This window comes from Dipodomys ordii, unplaced genomic scaffold (assembly GCF_000151885.1).
Source record: "Dipodomys ordii isolate 6190 unplaced genomic scaffold, Dord_2.0 Scaffold189, whole genome shotgun sequence".
NCBI classification, from domain to species: Eukaryota; Metazoa; Chordata; class Mammalia; order Rodentia; family Heteromyidae; genus Dipodomys; species Dipodomys ordii.
Genome location: NW_012267405.1, coordinates 1,369,422 through 1,394,224, shown reverse-complemented (window position 1 = coordinate 1,394,224; position 24,803 = coordinate 1,369,422). Strand labels below are relative to the sequence as shown.

The 24,803-nt window shown below is 38.5% G+C and overlaps 1 protein-coding gene across 1 annotated transcript; it reads left to right on the top strand.

Annotated features, from left to right (window-relative positions):
• Positions 1 to 4,320: 4,320 nt before the first annotated feature.
• Adamdec1 (ADAM-like, decysin 1) lies at positions 4,321 to 24,131 on the top strand. Its single transcript, XM_013034400.1, has 16 exons — positions 4,321 to 4,369; positions 6,953 to 7,062; positions 7,835 to 7,911; positions 8,494 to 8,572; positions 10,333 to 10,409; positions 11,720 to 11,912; positions 12,134 to 12,196; positions 13,426 to 13,497; positions 13,800 to 13,969; positions 14,302 to 14,383; positions 15,030 to 15,160; positions 15,753 to 15,930; positions 18,400 to 18,460; positions 21,010 to 21,032; positions 23,651 to 23,925; positions 24,020 to 24,131. The coding sequence occupies exons 1-16, from the start codon at positions 4,321 to 4,323 to the stop codon at positions 24,129 to 24,131; spliced, it is 1,752 nt and encodes a 583-aa protein (XP_012889854.1).
• The last annotated feature ends 672 nt before the right edge of the window (positions 24,132 to 24,803 follow it).

Below are 24,803 nucleotides of genomic sequence, written 5' to 3'. Positions count from 1 at the left end.
AGTGTGAGTACTAAGTTTCACTCCAAACTACTCATAAACAAAAACAAGACAGACAAAATAAGTGAATAGGACTGACATAGATTTACAATATCTATAAAGTTGCAAGAAACGTGTTATGACCGAGGATAGTAAAACCACAAAAACTAAGCAAAACCAAACCCAGCCAGCCACAATATTTAAGTCAACAGGTAAGGGAGTATAGCTCTTCCCACTCCTGGAGACCTGGAAGTTTTTAGGATGGAGTTGATATTAGATCAAACTAGAGAACCTGTCTGGATTTTTTTGCCTGGACTCCCACTTTAATAGCGCCCAGATAGTTTATCTATGTAGACAATTGGCTATCTGCAGCAATCCACACTTTGGTCACAGGCACTCAGAAAGGAGTAGAGCATAGCTCAGAGTTGAACATCATTCCAACCTTTTAACTGGTAACTTTGAGCTCTGCTAAGGATATGAAGTAAAAATAATACATTTTGATTGTCTCACTATATAGCTAGCGACTAACCACACGGTATTAAGAATATATGGCTTTTGAGACTGAAGCACTGAACTTCAATATTTTATTTAATTTTAATTACTTTAATCTTAATAACTGCCTGTGGCTACTTTTTGGTTGGCATAGTTCTAGATAATGTCAATAAAATGAAGGGCTTGGGGAAGAGCAAATAATATGAAAGCATGGTGAATTCTTATTTTCTCTGAGGGAGAAATAAACAGATACTACTTTTTAAGAAACATGAAAGGATTTGAAAAGATAAAGAAAAATTATATCAATAGTAACAGTAAATAAGCAAACTAAACATAAAAAAATTTAAAAAGCAAAGATTAGCAAACTAGGTGGAAACCACTTGCGAGGATGCAAGTGGTAAAATAACAGTGGAAATATTACGAGTGGAAATATTAGTTGAGGCACATACTGTATAGCAAAATAAGTAGTATTAGAGATGGAAGGGTTAAGAATTCTACAAAGTTATTGGGCAAATTGAAAAGTCAGGCAAGGCAAAAATGTAAGCAAAATTAAAAAAAATCAAACAACCTTTTGAAAATATGAAAAAAGGATAAAAATGACTTGACACGCAAAAATATAGACAAAAGTAACAGAATCATAAATCAAGTACTGGGAAAGAAGAATAAAATAGATCAGCCTTTACCAAATGCATCAACTACAGCTACAAAGAAAGAGCAGAAATTACCAGCCACGAGGATTGAAGGGATGACTTTCCAAAGGACCTTAGCAAAAAACAAACTAGTACTAACAAAATATCATTCTACAATGTACATTTAAACCACCATGGCCATTATTTATGATGGAATGTTTGAAATCCTTCAGTTCTGATGAGCAAGTATCTCTCTCATAATGACTTAGGAGACACATTTTGCAAATCTTCTGGGTAATTTAAAGTAAGTCACTTAACTTGGAATCATTTACTAAAGTAGAAGTGTAACCTTTGAATGACTATCACTAGTGTTACATTAAACAAAGAATAGTGATGTATGTGAAAAAGAATCTTTAAATGTACAAGGCATTGCTGTAATATTTCTATTCTGATTTAATTTCTACCTAGCCATCATCTTCTCTACACAACCAAAAGTACTTTTTAAGGAAATATTCTAAAATTTTATTTTGTATGCTTTACGGGAACAAATTATCTGTAACCCAGATGTTGCTCATAACTTCTTGGTTTTCTAGTCCCAGTTAAGTGGTCTGTTTAGACAATCCTTGAGTCCTGTAGTCAATAAGGCTTGGTGTATATGCCATTCCTCATTCCCACCAGATGTAGTGAGTAAACAATTTCTTCACTGGTACTACCACAGTTTAAAGACTGAATATACAACTATCTTAACAGCATAAATCTTCCAGAGAGAGAGAGAGAGACAGAGACAGAGACAGAGAGACAGAGAGAATTGCCTTCAGTTTCTTCATAGTATATATATGTTTATTCAATATTTTATTTTTTTGTTGGTTGTGGGGCTTGAACTCTAGGCTTGGGCTCTGTACCTGAACTCTTCAGCTCAAGGCGAGCACTCTACCACTTAAGCCACAGCACCACTTCTGGTTTTCTAGTGGTTTATTGCAGATAAGAGTCTCATGGACTTTTGTGCCTGGGCTGGCTTTGAACCACGATCCTCAGCTTTCAGCCTCCTGAGTAGCTAGGATTACAGGTGTGTATATTTTAAAGCACTATTCTATTCTTATGTTCTTCTGTCTTTGAAGGGTAAAGAAATTGCATTTCCCATCAGTCAACTAAGCTGCAAGATATACATACCAGATTAATAATTAATAATGTGAATTTAAAACAATGGTAAAAACTAAAATAGTTAACACCAGCAGGTGAATAGAAAGGGATGAGACTCAGTTAAACCCATTAATATTAATGATATTAATCATTAGCATTACACATTAATATTAATTATATTAATAATCAATGTTGATTAGTGATATTAATTAATATTATCCTCATCTAAAAATGTAATGGGAAGTATTATGTAATGGTACATGGTAACCTAAGTAGAATAACTTATGGACCAAAAATTCCCATTCTTCTACAGAATTATGGTGGGGGAATCTCATAATTCTGAAGAACAAAAACAAGAAAAGACAGAGAACAGTGACTTGTAAACTTAGGATAGGATTCTGGGAAGCTCTCAAATGTACTAATCAAAAGTAAGCTTGCAGGTAGGATGATCAACTGGGAACCTTTTGAAATGGAAGGTTTAGGAGTGCTAAGGAACATGGTCAGTGTAGACCATTCACCTCAAACTGACTCATCCTTGTCAACTAAATTATATTGCTTCTAGAAATTTATCTTAGAAATCAAAGAAACACACATGAGTTCACATAACATATAAACATAGTGCAATATTTTAAGGTTATTAAAAGAATGAACTGATATTCAATGTCATGAAAACATACTATATATGATAGTATATACTTTTTCTTTCTTTTTTTAATTGTGAAAATACTGTATAGAGGGGTTACAATTACATGGGCAAGATAATGAGTACATTTCATATCAAGCATTGTAGCCTCCTCCTTTGTTTCCCCTTCCCATCCTTTACCATCCTCCCCTTGCCCCCTCAATCCTCCCTGCCCCCTCCCCTGCAAGAAAGTTGTAAAGTTCGTTTTCGACATAACGACTTGTACATCTCATTGTTGCAATGGGTTCACCTGTATCCCTATTTAAACGATTTGTTTTTCCCCTTCCCCTCCACAAATTATACTGACATCAAATACAGTGAAAGCAGGGGTTTAGTATATACTGTTTTATATGCAGCAATATATGGGTGAGATTGGGAACGTTGGGGGAGAATGATAGCAGGGTGGCATTGATCAAGATGCACTGTACTTACAAATGATTTGTTGAGTTGAAACCCATTTGTACAACTACTTAAAGATAACACATTTTAGAAAAGGAGAACAAAATATCAGCTTCCCAAACCTTTCTATACTATCAATTTTCTTTCCTTTCCTTTTGTCTTTCCATTCCTGGATGAAAGAGCGATGAAAACGAATTCTCAAGAGGTTAACTGAAGTCATTGCTTGATGTTGGGACATTGGGCATGATCAACATTTCTCCTCAGCACACTTTTGGTATATTTATAGCTACAAAAAATTCTTTCATCATAAGTAATAGTACTTTCTCTGAGGGAACTCATACACTTTAGCGTATGCAGCATAGCTTGGTGGTGGCTATTCCAGTGGATAATTTATGCATATACATTTGTTTATAGCTCTACATGTATGCTCGTGGGTGTTTGTGTGTGTGTTTGTGTGTGTGTGTGTGTGTGTGTGTGTGTGTGTGTGTGTGTAACTGCAGGTGAATTTTTAATGTTACTACAGCCCAGTTTCATCCACAAAGAGACAGAGAATCAGAAGGACTAACAGCATCCTGATGTTCTTTTTATACATTCTGTGCCAGTTCCTCAAAATATGGACAGGACCCTGTCATATTTTCCAGACTTGTCACAATGAAGAACATGCGTGTAAATAGGCAAGTGGGAATATAGGTGTAGTTCACACATGTCCACACCATCAGAGGAACCAAGGCAAGCAAACATCTGTCCAGATGTGAATGCTCAGCAAGCAGCAACCGCAGATGTAAACACCTCTCAGAAGCAAATGTTCTCACGCTCCCTGCCCTGCAACTTCTTGGTGATTTTCCAACACAGTTAGGAAATACCTCCAAATCTCACAAGAAAAATGTGCGACCTCATTTTCTTTTACGACGTGCTAAAGAGAAGTACAAATAGATGAAAACGACAGCGAGGGAGACCACAATGACACACTGTGTGAGCTTTTAACAACCAGCTGTAGCCAGGATGTCTTGGGTCCTGTTCTCTGTTCTTTGGCTCATCGTTCAAACTCAAGGTAAGAATGAGTATGCTGGAATTTTATATAAAAGTCAAATTATGTGATGAATGTACCCCTAGGAGATGAGAAAAGCTTTGTAATCCAAAGGATCACTATTATTGGATTTTTCTTTCCTAATATATAATATATATTCTATATAATATTTACATGTTCATTTGAGGGAAGGCATCAAAATCACTATGTAAAACATATATGTTAAAGTTTGTCATAATTTTTTTCAAATTAAATGCATTTTACTAAGTAAAAAATTCATCATTTTCCAAAACAGAACAAGTAAAAGTATATGAGTGGTCTATTTATGTTTTCATTGATAAATAATTTTTAACTAATGTATTTAGGATTGTAAGCTATGTTGTAATAAAGCTACATTTTAAGATTATTTCCTGAGGAGGATTCATTAGTGGAATGGCAAGGTCAAAAAGTCTAGGCCTGGAAAAAATTAACTCTTTTCCTCCTTAGGGTTGATAATTGACAGTTGAATGATTTGGCACCTGCTGTATGCACCCTTGTTATCCTATGAAGAAATTGCACCCATTGAGGCCATCATGGGTTACTTTGCTCATGATCACATGGCTGTCATGTTAAAAGTCAAATGCTGGGAATCTCCACATTTCTGTATATAAATACATTTCTAGGAAAACTTATACTGAAACAGGTTTTTAAAAAACATAGATAGCTAAGGGCCTACCTTATGCCTATCACAAAATTATCACTTGGTTAAGGATACAGTGCAAACATTGCACTAACAGGACTATCAGGGTAGGTCTTACCCTCATATTCAACCACTAATGTACCAAAGAAATAACTTAGATAACTTTTAAGCCAATAATGATAGTATATATACATACAGCTTAGTGAGTGCTTTCATAGCCATTTACTCAATTCTTAGGAACTCTGCTCATTGTTAAGATTTTGTGTTTTACACAATAATTTAGTGAAAAGTCTCTGAACTTCTATCTCTCATTCAACAATCTTAATAGCTTACTCCATGACACAGCTAGACCACTCCTGGGTGTATAACTGCAGTGTGTAAATCATCATACAACAGAGATAATGGTGCACACATATTTATAGCAGCACTATTCACAAGAACCAAGCTGTGGAATCAGGCTAGAGGTCCAACCACGATGATTGGATAAAGAAAATGTGGTCTCTAAATACATATGTATTCCATTATAAAGACAGGCACTCTATTGCTGAGCTACACCTCTGGGACTTTCTATGCTGGTTATTTTCACATAGGGTTTTGATTTTTGTCTGAGTCTGTACTTGGACAGCAGTCCTCCTATTTTCCATTTCCCATGACAGCTCAGATGTCAGATGAACACCATCATACTCAGCTTCTTCCACTGAAATGAAGACTTAGAATGTTTTCTTTTGCCAGTGCTGGCCGAAAACTTTGATCCTACAGATTTCAGCTTTCTGAGTACCTAAGAATATAGACATGAAACTTATGCCCAGCTTGATAAAAGAAAATGTATTAAGCAGTTTTAGGCTTTGTGCTTTATTGTATAATATTTTTCTCAGGAAAGCATTATTCAGAATTCTAGGAGTTGACTTAGGAGATAATTCTTTCCTTATTCTTTTCCCTCAGTCTCTCAAAGTGTACAATTCACTTGTTGGTCCTTAATTGCTCCGATTGTCTTAACAGAAAACTCTCTGTGTACAGATTCTGTGTGTGTGTGTGTGTGTGAAAACATGAATGTTCATGAATAAGACTGACCTTAATTGAATAATCAGAAAGAACAAAAAAGATGTGGTGCTATTTTCCTAGGAGAGTGATGAATAGTTTTTATGGTGTTCTTCAATCTCCGTCTCACACAGCAAATCACACGAAGGCAAACAGCTTTCTCAAGGGCCATTTAGCAAAGGTATCAGACCACATCCTTTAGCTCCAAGATCAGTTCTTTTCTTACTAACTAAAAACAACAGGAGCTAATGATGTAATTTCAAGTCCAACAAGAAAGATCTCTTGTCTATAATCAATTGTCCTCCTTGCTCTCTGTGGCCTAAAAAAATATTCCAAGAGAGGTCAGTAAAAATTTATTTCTGGTGACATCTGCAGTCTGCAGGGAAAATGTCAATGAAGTAAAGAATCACCATTTATTGTCACATGAGGAGTAAAATTACTACTTGTAGCATTCCCCTTTGACTCCCCAAGTATGTATTATATGGAAATTATATATAAAATTATTAGAAAATTTTGACTTGTGGAGTGGGTATTCACATCTGCACCACAGTGGGAAAATTGTGTAGAAGGCATTGAGAGGGTAAGAAATCATAATTGGAAAGAACATTCTAGAGGGAGAAGGAAATGCATTATTCCAGGCAGAACTTTATTCTCAGACAGGCAGTTTCTCCAACTTGTGGTCCAGGTTTACATTCATAGAGACCATCTCAAGAACTGTTTTGTGACCCTATGTCATTCTAGAATGGAGTTGAGAGAGAAAAATATAAACCCTTGTAATCAAAGCTAAAATGAAAGACTCACCTTGCTTTTAATGCTTTCTCTCTGTGTCCTTTTAATAAAACAACCAGCCCAACCACTCTTTTATGTGCATATTCTCTCTCCTTTTCTAGCCAAAACTGTAAAGCAAGGCCCTGAACTCAAGCTCCAGGAGATAGTGCACCCTAGAAAATTACCCTTTGCCTATCAAAGCGAGATTGAGAAGGAAAAGAATGATGAAGAGGTAGGTAACTCAAGAGATCGTGGTTCATTTTACAATCATCTGAAGACAGATGAGAATACTTCTCACTAATAGAAGAGATCTCACAGTCACCATCAAAGAGAAATCTATACAGATAGCTCCTCTTTTTCCAGAACAAAGCATATGATTTGCTTACACAGTTAATAGAAGGAGCTGTCTTGCTTGAGGAGAAAGGAGAGAACAGACTAGACATTGTTTCAAACGTGTATGTGGGATTGGATGGAATTCCAGTACAAACAACTATGTCTAGAAGGCATTAGTTTGAGAGCTGCTCCCTCCCTGCTCTGCAAACTCTTATGGCCTCCTCTCCTCACTCCATTCTCCTGCCACCACCCCATCCACACATAGAAACGCACCTCTACATGGCTACAAACACTTCCCCCATTTGGTAATTTTTACTCTTACTTAATTCTTTGCAAATCTTTATTGGCTTTCTTCAGTGTATTTCAGTTCAGTTTGATAAAAAAAAAATCCATCCCTTGTGATTATCTTGCTGGAGATGCATTGTGGTCCACAGGACATTATATTGCACGCCAGAGCCAGCCATAAGACCCTACCATATCAATGGCATTTTTAGGAAGTTTATCTCAGTGTATAAGCTATGCTTCCTCTTAAAGGCAGGAGAGCACTGATTTCAGCCTGTATGCATTTATAATGATTATCCTAATATATGCCCCATGGACCACTATGGTTGCTTTTAATAGGCCTAGACATATAAACTGTATGACATAATTACATCATTAAATACTTTCAGGGAAGATGTGCGCCTCATGTTCAGTATCAAATTACCTTAAGTGGAGAAAAAATTATCCTTCACCTTCAAAACCCCAAGTAAGTTCTGTTTCCTGAAACTCTAATCATTTTGATTGCTAATTGAGAAATGGGGAAGTATTCTTGGAGCTCTAATCAGTGTGACTGGAATAGAAGACGTGAAGCGTGTGGGGCTTTAAGAAATGTATGCTCCTGTCAACAGCAGGAGGTCTGTCTTTCAAGGTCAGTGTATTCCTGGGGAATTATATGTCCGAAGGGTACTTTCCTGGAGAGAAACTCTGGAAAATAGGACTACACAAACTTCTTCCAAGACAAAATGGCTCTTTATGCAGGCTTACAAGCCAACAGTAGTTGACCAAGACTTCCTGAGCCTGTGCCCTTAGTCCAAACCAACCTCAAGAGAGCCAATTTGAAGGAAAAAACAATCTGCAATTGAGAAGCAGTTGAGATTTCTACCCTCATATTTCACCCACAGAGCTCGTTCTTTGGTTTGCTTCAGCAACAGAGTTCCAATGTTGGAAAAGGAACAATGGCCCAAAGGTCAACTCTTCCTCATTATAGACATTTAGTGCTGAAGAGTGTATCATGGAAGTCAGCCTTTGCTTCTATCCTGAGTATCCTATGAGTTCTCATTCTCTACAGGTTCCGCCTGGGGTCAGACGGCGCTGAAACAAAGCACTCATCAGGAGCAGAGAACGTTACCAGGAACCCTCAGAACAGGGTAAGGTCTGAAGGCTTCCTGGGACTTACCCTAGCATCTGCCACTTATTAAAAATGCATAGCTCCAGAGACACTGATTAAAAAAAAATAATCAAATAACTTGAAAGCCAGGTGCTCATCCATAGCCAGTTAGACAAATAGAGAAAAATCGTAGCTTTGAAAAGGTGGGGGGCTGGGAAGGTGGCTCAGTGGTAGAGCGCTTGCCTTGCATGCTTGAGGCCCTGGGTTCGATTCCTCAGCACCACATAAGCAAAAAGAAAAAAGACAGAAGTGGCGCTATGGCTCAAGTGGTAAAGCGCTAGCCTTGAGCTGAAGAACTGAAGGACAGTGCCCAGGCCCAGAGTTCAGGCCCCACGACTGGACCCCCCCCCCAAAAAAAAAGAAAAGGTAGGAATAACATGAAACTTCTGTCACCTGTTTAGAAGCACATGGAGTCCACTTGTCTCTAGACTATTTTATATTCAGGTTAGGAATTTGTCCCCTAATATGCCTGTATGGAAATAACCCAACAAAACACTTTGTTCCCTTAATATACATTAAGTAAAAGCAAAGACTTGCTGTTCCCTATAAATACTTGAAACTTGCTGTTACTACTGTTTCCTGAAAATATTTGCATTTATCCTGATGTTTGCAACACAGTATAATTAATGTTTATATCTAGACCAGTCACAATTCTACACCCTCCAGTTCTAGAGCCTAGCCTCCAGATGTAAAGAATCATGACACACAAAAAAAATCAGAGATCAGGCAAAAGGTCTCCTCTCTGGAACTGTATACCTACTTGTCTCCATAAACAAAAACCACATAAAACTTCCACCACCTCTGCCTGGCTGCTTCCTTGTTGTATCAAAACTCTCATTTCACGGATTTCCGGATGTTTGGTAACATTTGTCCTCGGAGAAGAGTATCTGATAACTTCATTAGTGATTCCTTTTTTGTTGTTATTGTTACCATTGCTGAGATATGACGGTTTGAACTCAGGGTTCTCTAACACCTGAGCTTTTCTCCCAGTCCTCCTGCTTCAGTTCCAATGGTCGATGGTATATTGATGCAATACCTTGCCCACCTCTTCAATGAGAAAGTTTCTTGTAAAGAACACACACCACACACACACTCTCTCTCACACACACACATACAGATACAGACACACACACACACACACACAGCAAGTCTGTTACCTTTGAACCAGAGGTGATTTATGGTAAGTTTATCTAGATCTCTCCACATACGTGGCCCCTTGCTAATACAGACCAGTAACCATGCATTATCTTAGTTGTAGACAAATATTCCCAGTTTTCAAATCTGGTAGAAAAGGATCCACTAACAGACGGATTAAAATGGTGACTTCAGCCAGTCAATCTGAAGGACTCAGGATGGTCCCACCCTCAGAACCTGCAGGTGGTACTGAAACCCCCAGTGATTGGCTACTTCTCATTCACCATGAGATACAGCACCAGCCTGGACTTTATCTCACTGCTCATTAGTATGAGAGAAATGACTGAGACACCAGATAGGGAGTTCAGAGTCACCTGTGGAGTGGTTCAGAAGGCCCCCAAAGACCTCAAAGGGTTTTCTTTTTGGAAAAAGAGTAAGGGCCCCAGTCATGAGTTGAGCTTTCTTTCCCCTGTACTAAAGATGGTAGCTTTCTCCACATGATGCCTGTTGTTAATGTACGTTTACGTGTAAGTATAATAGTGGAAGCTAGACGCGTTCTGTGCACACGTGTATGATTCTGAGGTGATTTTCGGTTTTCTACTCCAGAGGCACTGTCACTATGAAGGTCACATCCTAAATGAACAGAACTCTGCGGCCAGCATCAGTACCGGCGATGGGCTGAGGTGAGAAAACTGTCCAAAATAGTGAGTATCAGGAAACATTTTGCTACACAGAACTGAGTCCTTCTGGACCTTATCTGGTCTTGCTATTTTGGTATTTTCCCTCACGGATTACTTAATCAACGTGCTCCAAGTGGGAGAAGTAGAGAGCATCACCCTTACGATCGTGGCATAAGTGGCGTCATCAGCTATTACACACATTAGTCCAGCTTTCTGAGTATCTGGGTTCATTGCCAAGTCTCTCTATGTCATTCTTAGAAACAGTTGCTTGATATTGTCTTGCAGATAATACCCTGTGAGTTTCCTAGCTGCTATTAAGTTGTTGGGTGGTTATTGTCGTTTGTGATCCTGGGACTTGAACTCAGGGCCTAAGCTCTGTCCCTAAGCTTTTTTGATCAAGACTAGTGCTTTGACATGAGCCACAGCTCCACTTATGACTTTTTTGGTGGCTAATTGGAGGCAAGAGTCTCACAGACTCTCCTGCCTGTGCTGGTGTTGAACATCTCAGATCTCAGCCTCTTGAATAGCTAAGACTATAGGTATGAGCTACCAATGTCTGGCTCCAGCTTAATTTTTTAAGTGTACGTGTATATGTGTTTATACAAACAAGCCTTCCCAACTAAGAAAATCTCAGAGCCTGAAAAAGCACACATGAGAATATAATACTACCTACTACAAAGTTTACCTCTGAATGAGCACTGCTAATAACTTCTTATTGTGTCTTTAATGATACATACCAACAAGTATATCTTTCAGGATTAAAATAAGAAATATAGCTCATGCTTGCTGTCCCAACATGATCTATCCTTAGCATGGCACATTAAAATTTCTGCATATCATAAAATAGATACCGTTTCTAGAAGCTTCTCTGTTGTTATATCACAGAGCTCTTTCAGCTCCTATGAGACCCCATTTGTGACTCTGGATTCCCTACAAACACATTCTTCTCTTTTGTATGGTTCTTGTACGTAAACATTCTATCACTCCCTTCCTAGAATCTTCCAAGATATATTCAATTACATCAATAAATAAGCTGTGACAATATTTCCTGGGCTCATCAGATACTTCCCAAATTCTTTGGGGCTGTGTCATTTGAGGAGTTTCTCAGGATTCTCTGCGTATATCACATGGCCTGTTTTCATTATTGTCAAATACTGATTTGCGACCCCAGTGAACATGTGCCTGCCGAAGGATCTGAGAATGAGCGTTATGTGTGGCACGGGTGAGGAGGGAGAGATTTTTTTCCCTCCATTCTCAACAGGAAACATGAGTGCATGCCAAGGAATGCTGAAATCCATATCTGTCTCTTGCAGAGGAGACTTTACCTTCCATGATCAAAAGCTCGTGATAAGGCCTCTGGGAAGTACAGACCAGGGAGAACATGCTGTCTTTGCTTACAACCAGGAGGAGCTGGACACCGTGAATGTTAATCCTACCGGTGGTGTGAATGGTATGGGCAGGAAACAAAGGCATATTCGACCTTCCAGGTCGCTGAGAGTCTTAAAGGTAGGTTCTGGTTTTCTGCACCCTGATTGGTCTCAGCAGTAACACACAATGCAGTAGTAGGTTCAGCCAAGCCTGTCATGGGTGTTCTGAGTCTTCAGGGGGTGGTGTGTTGTTTGGTTGTTTTTTTTTCTTTTGGAAAAAAAATATATCCTTTGGTAAGGTTTTGAATCATGTAGGATGAAAGATAGTGATTAACAATGTGTTTTGTAATTATCTGAAAGCAAGAAGAGTTTCTTCAGACGCAGAAATACGTTAATCTCTTCTTGGTGCTGGATAATGCCTTTGTGAGTATGAAATGTGTTTGTTTTTTGGACAGTTTCCTCAATGTTTGAGCTTACTTATCAGGCTAAAATCAGCAGCAAAGCTTGTGATTAACAAGATTTAACCCACCTGATTATCTTGGATGCTGAACCTGCCCGTCCACCACAGTTTTCACTCCTACTCATGTACTATCCAACTGTCATCAAACTTTTGATGTTGGTAATATACTTAACACTGTATCTAGGCCATTAGCCACAAAATTAAAAATGAAGCAGTCAGGTGCTAGTGGCTCATGCTTGTAATCCTAGTTACTCAGGAAACTGAGATCTGAAGATCAAGATTCAAAGTCAAGCCAAGGAAGGGAAGTCTGAGAGTCTTATCTCTAATGGAGCATCCAGAATCCTGAAGTAAAGCTGTGGCTCAAGTGAAAATGCACCAGCCTGGGGCAGGAAAAACTAAGGGATAATTCCCAGGCACTGAGTTCAAGCCCCAGCATCAGCAAAACTAGATAAATAGCTAGATGGTGACTCACACCTGTAATTCTAGATAGTCAGGAGGCTGAGATCTGAGGATTGTGGTTCAAAGTCAACCTAGACAGAAAATCCCCAGTGGTTAACTCCAGTTAACCACTCAAAAACTGTAAGTGGAGCTGTGGTTCAAAGTGGTAGAGCACTAGCCCTGAGCAAAAGAGCTTAGGGACAGTGCCCCGGCCCTGAGTTCAAGCCCCACAACCACCAAAAAATAGATAAAATAAAGTAACAATTAATTAAAACCAGAAAGTTATTAAGATATCAAATTATTTCACATTGTTATCTAAAAAATCAACACATACAATATAAATATTACAAAAATACAAGCAAAAACTATAACTTGCAAATTATACGAAAACTGTATACCTTGCAAATTTATATGCAGAGAAAAAACACTAGCATCTATTTTTACCTAGTATATATTACTTCATTATCAAATTTGAACTTAAAACCTTCAACTTACTTGATTTACTCAACTAAAAGATAGAGAACATTGACATTTTTACAAATGCCTACTTTTTCTCTTAGGAAAAAAAAAATCTCTTGCATTTGAAATAGGATTTGGTGAAACGAGTCTTACAAAGCTTAGCTCTAGGAGTCATAGATTTTATATCTATGTAATGTATGTAATTTTTCTATGAGTGTGAAATCCCATACCCCCTTAGTTTGATTACTTTTTCATTTTGCTATTCTAATTCTACTTTCTGTCTCTTTTTTTTCAGTATAAGACGTATCACGGTAACCTGACTCTGATGAAAACGGTTCTGTTTGACGTGCTCAGCCTCCTGAATGTGGTAAGATACTTGTCACACGAGCACGCGCTTCTGCCGTGAAGCCTTAGGCATCACTGTAGTGACAGCCAGGGGCTAGCAGCGCCCCGTGCCATAGAGACAGAGTTCTGGGAGATCATAGCTACGCATCAGCATCGGGATAAGCTCATGCGTCCCGTAGCGAGGTAATTTTTTAGGAGTTCCATTTTGAAAATGGAAACTCATCACTTAAGTCTATCTTTGTATCCATGACTTGTGGTTGCACAAGTCTAAAGGACTACAAAGAATCCTGAACGTTTTCATGAAGAAAAATTCCCATCCCACAGATTTACAATACTATAGACGTTCAAGTAGCCCTGGTAGGGATGGAAATCTGGTCCGACGGTGACAAGATAAAGGTGGAACCTACCATAGGTACCACATTTAACAACTTCCTGAGATGGCACCGATCTTCCATAGGGAAAATGAGGATCCACAACCACGCTCAGCTCCTCAGGTGAGTCCTGGGGAGAGGACAGGCACACAGATGCCGAGCAGATTGCTAGACTGTCTTCTCAGGAAAGGCTTTCCTCTGCATTGGTGTTCTAGTTTACAATGTATCTGTGAAATCAACTCATCCCTAGAGTAAAATGGCCAATAAAGCAAAATAATCACTTAGATGCACAATAACCCCCTGTAGTCATTCTTGTGCTTTGGGAGGATAGACACGGGTCTGAGGCCTAGTGAACATACCAAGGGCAGGGCAGCGAGGGATATCGGTATTGTCATTAGCACAAGCTGATGGTTCTGGAGTCCAGTTGTGATGGTGTATCTGTACCTTCCGCACAGTGGGATTGGCTTCAGGCACGGGCGCGTAGGCATGGTGGCCTCCAGTTCCCTGTGTTCTCTATCTTCGGTGGCTGTTATCGAGGTTGGTACCTTTATTTTAAGGTTCCCTATGATTTGATGTCTCTAGGGTGTCCAGCAGAGCGCTTTGTGCTTAGAAATGATCATGATCATTTGCTCTGGCTGTACTTAATGGTGACAATGGGATTGTCTCATAGAAGGCTCCTTGGATCGTAAAGCATCAATCCTGCCAGAAGACATCTCATTTAAATTGGTGCCAGGAATAAGAGAAGTAATGTTGAGATAGAAAGAGGATGCCAGTGGCTTCTGTGGCCTACAAATCTCTAAGTTAGTCAGTTGACAAGAAATTAGGTGAGAAAGAAAGGGCCGCATGGGTAAGCACGACTGATGTGACAGTATCCGAGGTGACCAATTTTACAGGCCCTCAGAGTCCATATTACATAACTAAAACGTTCCGTGAGGAACGCAGTGAATCTAGCCATTGTTCACTGACAGACTTGTCATTTACGTAGTGCTAACCCGATGTCTAGGTTCTCCAACCACTTTGGATGTGCCTTCAACACGAGGTAATATAGTGACAGGGAACGGGCCTTGTGACCATTGCTGCTCTTCTCCTAAGCTGTCCTTTTCAAATCCTATATACAGGTAACAACTGGGAAACAGTGGAATGAAACTAGGTATAACCAATGCTTCTGTGATTTCCTTTCCAGGCTAAAAGGAAGAACAATGTGACGCTGGCGGCAGTGATGTCCCATGAATTAGGCCATGCCCTGGGCATGCCTGACATTCCGTACTTCACCAAGTGTCCCTCTGGCAGTTGTGCCATGAATCAGTATCTGAGGTAAGATGTTGCTGCACACAAATAATAAGCATGTGAGTGCCCAGCTCTTAAAGAATGTAAATGCACTATGCGTATGCTGGGATCTTCCTCGAGAGTTACATATCCCATCGGTCCTACCAATGTTTAAGCACCATTTTTGCCAAATATCAGGACTCATTCTTTACTATTTCCAAACACATCAAGGTCGAGTTTTATGAGTATGGCAACCACATTAAATTAAAATTATTTTGCCTTAAAGTGATACAATAGTTTCTAGACATACTAGCCTAATTCAGATGCAAACCATATATATATATATATATATATATATATATATATATATATATAACCAAAATAAGTTGACCAGCCCATTAATGTTGATCTCTTTGCAAGGACTTGATGTAGAGAAATAAGTAAACTCTACCTTGTTTTTTTTGAGGTGCTCATTGCTAAAGAATTATGACTATGGAACCTATAAGTCTGCACTGATTTCTCCCATGCTGAATCATTATTACTTCCTTCTGCTCGCCCTCATGACTGCACTATCTTATAGTGGGATCAGATGTACTGCAAAGAGTGTCATCATGTTATTTCTGAGATGTTCTGTTTACAGCTCAAAATTCCCAAAGGATTTCAGTACTTCCTGCCGGGAACATTTTCGAAGATACCTTTTATCTCACAAACCAAAGTGCCTGCTACAAGCACCTAGTCCAAAAAGTGTAATGACCCCTCCAGTGTGTGGAAACCACATTCTAGAAGTGGGAGAAGACTGTGATTGTGGCTCCCCTGAGGTATGGAACTGTCTGTCCTTTATTAGGGGGAAACTGGAGAATAATCATTTTCTTTATTTTTTAACATCCTTTTGGAAATTCTAAAGAAAAGTTGATATCAGAGTCGTTAGTAGATCTACACTTCCATTATGCTGTTGATTTTAATTATTTTTTTTCAGAAAACATTTCAAAAGCTAGGACGTGGCTTTAAGATAACATAGTTACATGATGTTGAAACTAAAGAAGAAAGCCATCAACTATAACATTTCACTTATGATCTTTCTAGATACATTATTCACAGATACCTAACCTATACATATCAGCTGATCATTTCTTAAGCAGTAACCATTTCAGATCTAGAAGTAACTTTTCTCCACAGATATTTGGCCTGTGTCCATAGTCAGTATGTAAACAAAAGATAAAAAAAGGAAAAATAAAAACCCTAAAACATATAAAAAAGTAAAAATGGAAGCAATGTTAATGCACATTGTAAAATTCCAAGGCATCTCTGTAGTGTGCAATGGTTGGTTTTGAAGAATGTGGGATTGCTTTGATTCTTGCTTAGCAATCTTCTTTTCCTTTTAAGACATACACAGCAGGCGTTGTCAATATCCTTATATCGAGAAGGAAGATTAAGGAAAGTAATCAGTTCAGAGGATATCACTAGAAATAGGTGAAGTAAAGTGGATCTCCAGATTTCTTTCTTACTTTAGATGTCTCTGACACTATAGACAAAGCATCTAAATATTCTCTGTGCTTCAGTTTGTTATGCAGAAATTTCAAACCAATTCCATTGGTAGATAAAATGCAATGACTTAAGCAATTGTGGATATTAAAAATACTCTGTCCAATACAAGGAGATATAGACTTTTATACATGATGTGACCCTATTTCTTGGGTTGAAGACAATGAGTTCATCATTGTAGTTACTTGAGCAGAACAAATGGCATATACTCAACATGTGTCAGCAAAGAGACAGGAGAAAAGAGAGGGAGAAAAAGAGGAAAGGGGAGAAAGAATTTGTCTATATAATACATAAGATACATAAGATCTAATATTCTTGAAATATATTAGGAAACATGTGAATTGTTTCCATTTTTTGTGCAATTCAATAAAACTAGGAGTTCGGGCTTATAAACAATTGGAAAAATTTAAATAATGGTAGCATATCTGAAGTTATAAGGGCAAGAAGTGTAGCTCAGTGTAAAGCACTTGTCTTCAGTGTAGGAGGTTCTGAATTCAATCCCAGTATAGAAAAGAAGAAAAGAAAGAAAGACAATGTTCCTCTCACATTACATAGGCTCTCTTATTATTCCTGTGTACATTTTTAAATCTATTTGCTCCCAAGTACAATTAGAATTCAAATGAAACTAGCTAAATTCAGATCTCACTCTAAGAACCACTGATACATTCACATATTAAATATTGTCTTAAAAGACAAACTGCCTTTAGGTTTCTTGGGAAAGTTATATATATCAAGATCTTCGTGTACTTCTGGCATAACTTGAAGGTTTATTCTGAAGTACATTCCTGTTTGTTGAAGGTATAATATTTTCCTTTTTATTTAAATACTAGTTCACTGTTTCTAATTTTGATACTATTGTACTACTAACTTCAATAGCAGTCTTAATGAGGAATCTATTATTTTAAAGAGAAGACTGTTTTATGAATAACTAGAGAATTGTATCTCATATAAACAATGAAACTATCATTTACACTTTTCCATTATTATACCTTCATACTGCTTCTATGTCTCCCAGTTTTAAATATTCCATAAAACATAGAATATAAATAACTGGTGTGTTAACTTTCATTTTATTGGATATAATTTTGCTATTTGTCATCATTATTTTATAATGATGATACATTACTCTGATCATGGTTTATATGTATGATAAATAATGCCTAAATAATTTTTATTGAATTTTTAATGAATTTTCCCATTTATCATGATATGAGCTGTTTTCTCATATCAAGTTCTTAATATGATACATATATTACTACATTATTATAGAACTATCCCCATATTTTTGTGAATAAAATTCCCACAGATTTCATTCCATTTTTATATTAATACATTCATTTTCTATTACATACATTTTTAACATTTTTATTCATCTGTGAGAATAAAGCATGTGTGTATGACCACTACCAATCTCAGATCCAAATTATGCAGGTATGGCAAACTAATTAGGGATTGGAATTTTCTGTGTTTTCACACCCTTTGACTAGTATAGAAATAGTCTTCCTTTAATTGACATGTAGTACCATCTGGATTAAATTTAGATCATTTTATTTTTGGTCTTTGTAGAGGTGGTTTTCATTGCTCATTATATCTTTTTTCCTCTATCATTAATTTTCCCTGGTCATGCCCCGTCGAATTGGTAGAGTGATTCAGGTTAAAAAGTGCAACTTTATTTCATGACCCAATTCTGTGCCCCCAATGGGAAGGAAGTGTTGATGATTCTCCCTGTCTCCTGTGCTTTGAAGGGATGCACCAATGGCTGCTGTGAGCCTCTGACCTGCAGACGAAAACCAGGACCTGGCTGTGGTCAGACACCCCCTTACCTGACTCTGTGAACACGTGAGACCCCCCTTTCTCCCTCCCCCACTTATCTGAGCACTGGAGGGGGAGGGGGATAAAACAAGGTAGAAACAGGAGACAGGAAAAGAGAAGAGACAGGGAGGAAGGAAGGTCAAACAGAAGGGAGGAGGGAGGGGGGAAGGACCATGTAATTTCTTAAGAGCTTTGACTGATAGGAGGCATATCCTTTACTGGTTAAAGGGTGCTATGATTGAAAGAAAATTAAACCTGGACATAAGATACTTAAGTGCTAGTCACAATTCTAACAAAAACTTGGGACTTTAAACTTTAGTTTTCTCATTTCGCAAATGGAGTTCATGATATGTTTTTCTTGGCACTGTTATTAGTGTTACTCAGATTCTATAGATTAACCTTTTCATTTTGACGTAGTATCTTACAATTGATAATAGCCATGGCATTTATTTTTTTCTTTTAAATAGAAAATGAATCAAAGAATCTTCTTCACTGAGAAGCTGCTTTTCCAAGACACACCAAGAGGCTGTATATTTTTACCATTGTATATAATACATGCCACCATTGTATTCTGGGTTCTGAGTTTGTGGATTCAACCATTGAACAAATGTACCTGGAAAAAAAGAATTGTGTCTGCAGTGAACTTTTATACATTTTCATGCCATTATTTCTCAAACAATTCAACTATTTACATAAGATTTACATTGTATTAGGTATTATAAACCATCCACAGAGGATTAAATACATGGGAGGCCATATGCAAACATTGTGCCATTTTACACAACAGGTATGGCCATCGGCAGATTTTGGTGTCTTCCTTGTGTCCGGTGCCCATATAAAATAGATACCAGGGGAAGATATTCTTCTTGCTGCCCTTTCCACTTTCAGGAAGTTTCTTATGTGTGTTTGGTGCAGTAGTGAAGATTGAACTCAGAATCTTACACTTTCTAGGCACAGGCTTTTCCACTTGGTTGCCTTTTTGGTTGATATGTAACATTCACAGTTTGCTAGGACACCTTTTTTACAGATAGCGATTGCTTTTCATAGGCACCACTCTGTTTCCAACCACAGGAAAACTAAAACACAGCATTCCTCTGTAGTTCACTGTCATTGTCTGTGGACACAAGAAGTATGACAGGGGATCCTGACTATGGCCTCTTCTAATCAACTACCTACATATGCAAGGCACTTGCAAACCCGTTGTCACAGTCAATTAATTTGAGAGAGGCTCAAGGGAACTAAGGAAAGCACTTAGTGATCTAAAGGATATTACTGGCTATAATATAGGTGAGCAGCTACATGGAAGAGATGCTTGGGGCAAAGTATGTGGGAAGGGATGTGGATGTTCTAGCCCTCTTCAGCCAAGCTGTTCTATAGGAAGGAACCCTTACATGGTTCAGTAATCTAGGAGCCCCACACATCCTGCCCTTATAGAGAGATGTCATTAGTAGTCACAGTTCAACTACACCATTGGCCATTCCTGATTACCTCAGTCTCCACCTTCTCTAGAGGGTGGGGCTGAAACTTTCATCTGTCCAATCACAGGACTGTTCACCCTGGCAACCAGCTGCTACCCTAAGGCTATCCGGGAGCATCCTTCAATCATTCACAGCATCAGCATACAAAATTAGTTCAAAGACTTCAAAGTTTTAAAAACTATTTTTCCCAGGAAAAGGGGAGGATACAAAGCATATTCTTTCTATTCTAAATCACAATATTATAATTCTTCTTCCTTCCTTTCTTCTTCTTCTTGTTTTGTTTTTGTTTTTTGTCCGTACTGGGGTTTGAACTCAGAGCTTTGTCCTTACCACATCTCCAGTCCATAAGATCATTTCTTAAGAACACTGCAAATAAGCTGTAAGAGATTTTGAACATTATCATGTTTTGTGGTGTTGTTGGTTGATTGGTTGGTTGATAATAGTGGTGATAGAGTTTAAACTCTGGGCCTGCAAGAGCTATTGTAAAATCATTTAGGGGATGTGCTTAGCGCCACAGTAGTGCTGATGTTTTTGTGGTGCACAGATGCATTTTGAGGTGATGAGGACCTTTCTATTTTGCACTGCCAAGGCGTAGCATGCTACTCTTTTGTTAGGCAATTGTGACACCTGCTGTCCGCCATAAAGAACTTATCCTGCTGTTCTTATGGCAAATGCAAAGACTGCTGCTTGGGGGGGGGAGAACATTTTTAGGGGGTGGTGAACAGATGAACAGTTCATTTGTCCTGCCTCTGGAAAGTCCAGTCTCAAACAAGGAAGCATTTTTGAATGGAAGCACTGCAGATAGCCCAAGGCCTGTCTAACTCACCCTCCCTGATTTTTTTCCTGCGAAGGAAGTGATAAACTATGGATTGACCACTAGATGGAGTGGTATCTGAAGCTGCCATGTATCTTGGGGCTCACACACAGCACTCTCCCCATTTCTCCCCATTTCCACCATCTGTCCCTTGAATCTCTCAGCCCAGTCAGTTTCAACCCCATCCCAGGACCCAGACGATCACTCATCTGCTTTCTATTGCTATGAATTGGGTCTATTTTTGTTTCCAGTTTCAGGCTCAGGAAATCTTAAAGTATGTCTGCTTTGTGTCCTACATATTCTAAAGCATTAGTGTCTGCATCAGTATATCATTGGAGATACTTGTTTTCAGAACTCAATGACAATATATTAGTGAGCTTTCCTTCATGTAAAGAATATCTGAGATGGATGCTGGTGGTTCATACCTCCTATCCTTGTTACTCAGGAGGCTGAGATCAAAAGATCGAGGTTCAAAGCTAGATAGGGAAGGAAAGTCCATGAGATTCTTTTTTTTTGGGGGGGGGTCTAGTCGTGGGGCCTGAACTCTGGGCCTGGGCGCTGTCCCTCAGCTCTTCAGCTCAAGGCTAGCGCTCTACCACTTGAGCCACAGTGCCACTTCTGGCTTTTTTCTTTTTGCTTATATGGTGCTGAGGAATCGAACCCAGGGCCTCATGCATGCAAGGCAAGTGCTCTACCACTGAGCCACCTTCCCACCCCTCCATGAGATTCTTATTTCCAATAAATCACCTAAAAATTAGATGTGGAGCTATGGCACAAAGTGGTAGAGCATTAGCCTGAAGCAAAAGAAATAAATAAATAAAGCTTAGGGACAGCACCTAAGTCCAAATCTCATGACCAACAAAAATAACAAAGCTGAGATTATAAATTAATAAAGAAAAACAATACACTCCTGGAATGAAGCCAGTATGATCATGGTGTGTGATCTTTTGAATGTATTGTGAATTCAGTGTTCAAGAACTGAGAATTTGAAATTTAGATTTCTTTAACTACATCTGCAGTTGTAATAAATTAACACCTGAGGCCTTGCTCGTCTCAAAGGGTATGAAATATATGCAAATTTTATTCAGAAATCCCCAAATATGCAGACATATACTTTTCCTGCATCCCACAGAAATATAATGGTAAGATCAAAATAGAACAAGAGAAGTAGGCTAAAGTCAAACAACTTTTCTAATTAATAAAGTTTCTTTTCAGGATAAAATACAGCAACCTCTAAGACTATTCATCAATGCAGTGAGGACAAATGAGAAGAGAAATCCAATTATTTGTACTCCAAAAAGATGTGACTACATTGTTTTCCACTCTTACTCCCATTTGGGAAATTAAAATAAGCTTTACAGACTTGGAGAGAAAAAATATTAGACATAAATCAGATAGAATAACTCATTAGAAGTACTTATAATGCTCTCTCAGTAATTTTACTCTTAGATAAAGTGCTTTTTTCTCAGAGCATATGGTTGAAGTCAGATTTCATTATTAGGAACAGAGCATTTTAGAGTCAGAAGAGACCTTTGATATCTGCCAATCTTAATGGATTTGAAGCTAATTTTAGAAAAAGGCATGTCTAGGATACATATTGATTCCAAGTACTGATGAGGTTTGTATTTCTCTGTAAGTTTCTATTTCTAGCACCTTTCTGTTTGCCTGTGAAATTCTTAACTGCTCAGAATCCTAAGTCTTAGCAGGCAAAAAGCACTTTAATAGAAACCTTTAATAGAGACCCTGTGGTATAATATACAACATGAGATGTGCAGGAAAAAGACTTGAGATATCTCTTGCGATCTGTATGAAATTAGAGAGTGAAATTGGCTTGTTAATTTGTGAAATCATCCCGCCTCCCCACTTCGCCTTTGTATAGAAAAGGGCAGGGTGCTCATGGAGAAAGAGTCACGGCCTATAATCTGGGAGTTTACTAGATATTTGTGATTAGCTGTGGGCACAACTATATTTTAGGGATTTCATTTGCAAAATTGTTAAATAATAACTAATGCATAGTGTTAAAGCCAAATGATCAAGAACTTGGCAGAGGGAATGTTCACAGACTCAGTCTTATTTCAGCCTTCACTGGAAGGGTTCATTCAAGCCTGAATCAAATGTCTCCGTTTTGATCTAAAGAATCTCTGAGGGCTAAACACCTCCATAAACTTTCTCTTGCATGGGGGAACAAGCTAAGCAGTGGGAAACTTCTGGCACAGATGTGAGAGCCACCATAGACCTCCGTCCTTGATCAATGGAGAGCTGCTCTGACAGGCACACAGAGATCAAGTTGTTCTAGAAGGTACCATTGTTTGCAGTCCATAAAGTTTGAATGGGAAGTCTGTAGAGATGGAGTGAAACTCATTTCTATATTGAGAAGGCCAACACAATGGGTATTTTTGTTATACACACACATACATACACACGTACCTACCCCTACATATATACATATTAGTGTGGTCTTGCTCTAAGTATTTGATGGTCCATGAAAATCTTGTTCATGGTCAGCTCTGAGATTCTGGCAGTCATGTACAGAAATCCAGAGCAATTCTTTTTTTTGCTAGAAAAGTGAATATTGAAGTGGAACTATTTTTGAGTTACAGTAAATATGCTATGATCATCTGTTTTATACACTCAGTGTAACCATAAAGTTTTGGTGAATTAATCCAACTTTCAAATGACTATTTATTGAGTCCCAACAGCCTGTAGTGTTGCTAGACCCTGACAGGGACACGTGAATGGTAGACGTAGTTTCTGTTTCTGAAGATCTTGAGCTTATTTCCAAAGATGCAAATCAAAGCCTCACTCAGGATTCCTCCATTGCAGTCATAGACAGGGTGTCTGCAAGTTCAGATTTAAGATCGTAAATATAAGATCGTAACCTCTGTGTTACAGTCTTCTGGACCAGCAAACACACTTACGAATACCTCATCTCTCACCACCACTAATCCATACCAACAAGCAAAGAGAAAAGCCAAAGTTGATGTCAGCTCATGCGCACATGAACATGCAGACTGGAGGGCAAAAGTGGGCAAAAATTTTAGCTATCAGGGAAAGGTGAAGGATGAAGATCCGGATATGAAAACATACATGGGTTTAGGAAAGACAGACTGTGGGGAGACCTTCATCCCAGCCAGTGATTTGTCATATGGTCACATTGAAGGCAAAGTGTAAAATCCAATAAGAATTAAATATTAAACCAACAAGTACCCTCTCTGTTCTACTTAGTCAACCTTGAAGGAATTATTTCACCTAAAACTGTAGGAGGATGAAAGGGGACATGGCTATGAGGAACTCACTTGAGTGTGCCAATAGAACGGACAAGGAGCGAAGCAATCAGATGTTTGAAAGTGAAGTGTCTGATGTTTTTACCTGATGATTATAAAATATTTTGCCAGCAGAAGCTGGACATGTTACCTTACATGTTGTATATTTGGCCACCCATGCTTCTAGGAAAACCTTCTCCCAATGGCAAAAAGACTCTAGAGTAACTCAGTAACTCTTGAGTGATCATCAGGTTCTTGAAAACTAAATGTACACCAAGGACAACAGTCAAAAAATTCAATGCACAAGTGTTGCTGTGGCTCAAGTGATAAAATGCTTGCCTTGAGCTGAAGAGCTCAGGGACAGCACTCAGGCCCAGAGTTCAAGCTCTACCACTGACCAAAAAAAAAAAAATTCAATGCACATTCTACAAAATTAAGAAGATTGTGGGGAGTGATGAGGGAGAACAATGAAAGGGGTGACAATGACTTTGACCCATGATCCTCAGATCTCAGCCTCCTGAGTAGCTAGGAATGGAGGTAGGTGCCACTGGTACCTGGCAACATCTTGTTTTAATACATAGGAAGACTACAGTACCCTAATATATTGTTTAAAAGTATAGGTCTTGACAGATTCAACACTTGAGCCACAACACCACTTCCAGGTTAGTCTCATGGACTTTCCTGCCTGGGTGGCTTTGAACTGCGATCCTCAGATCTCAGCCTCCTGAGTAGCTAGGATTACGGGCGTGAGCCACTGGCGCCCAGCTATATATTCTATTTAT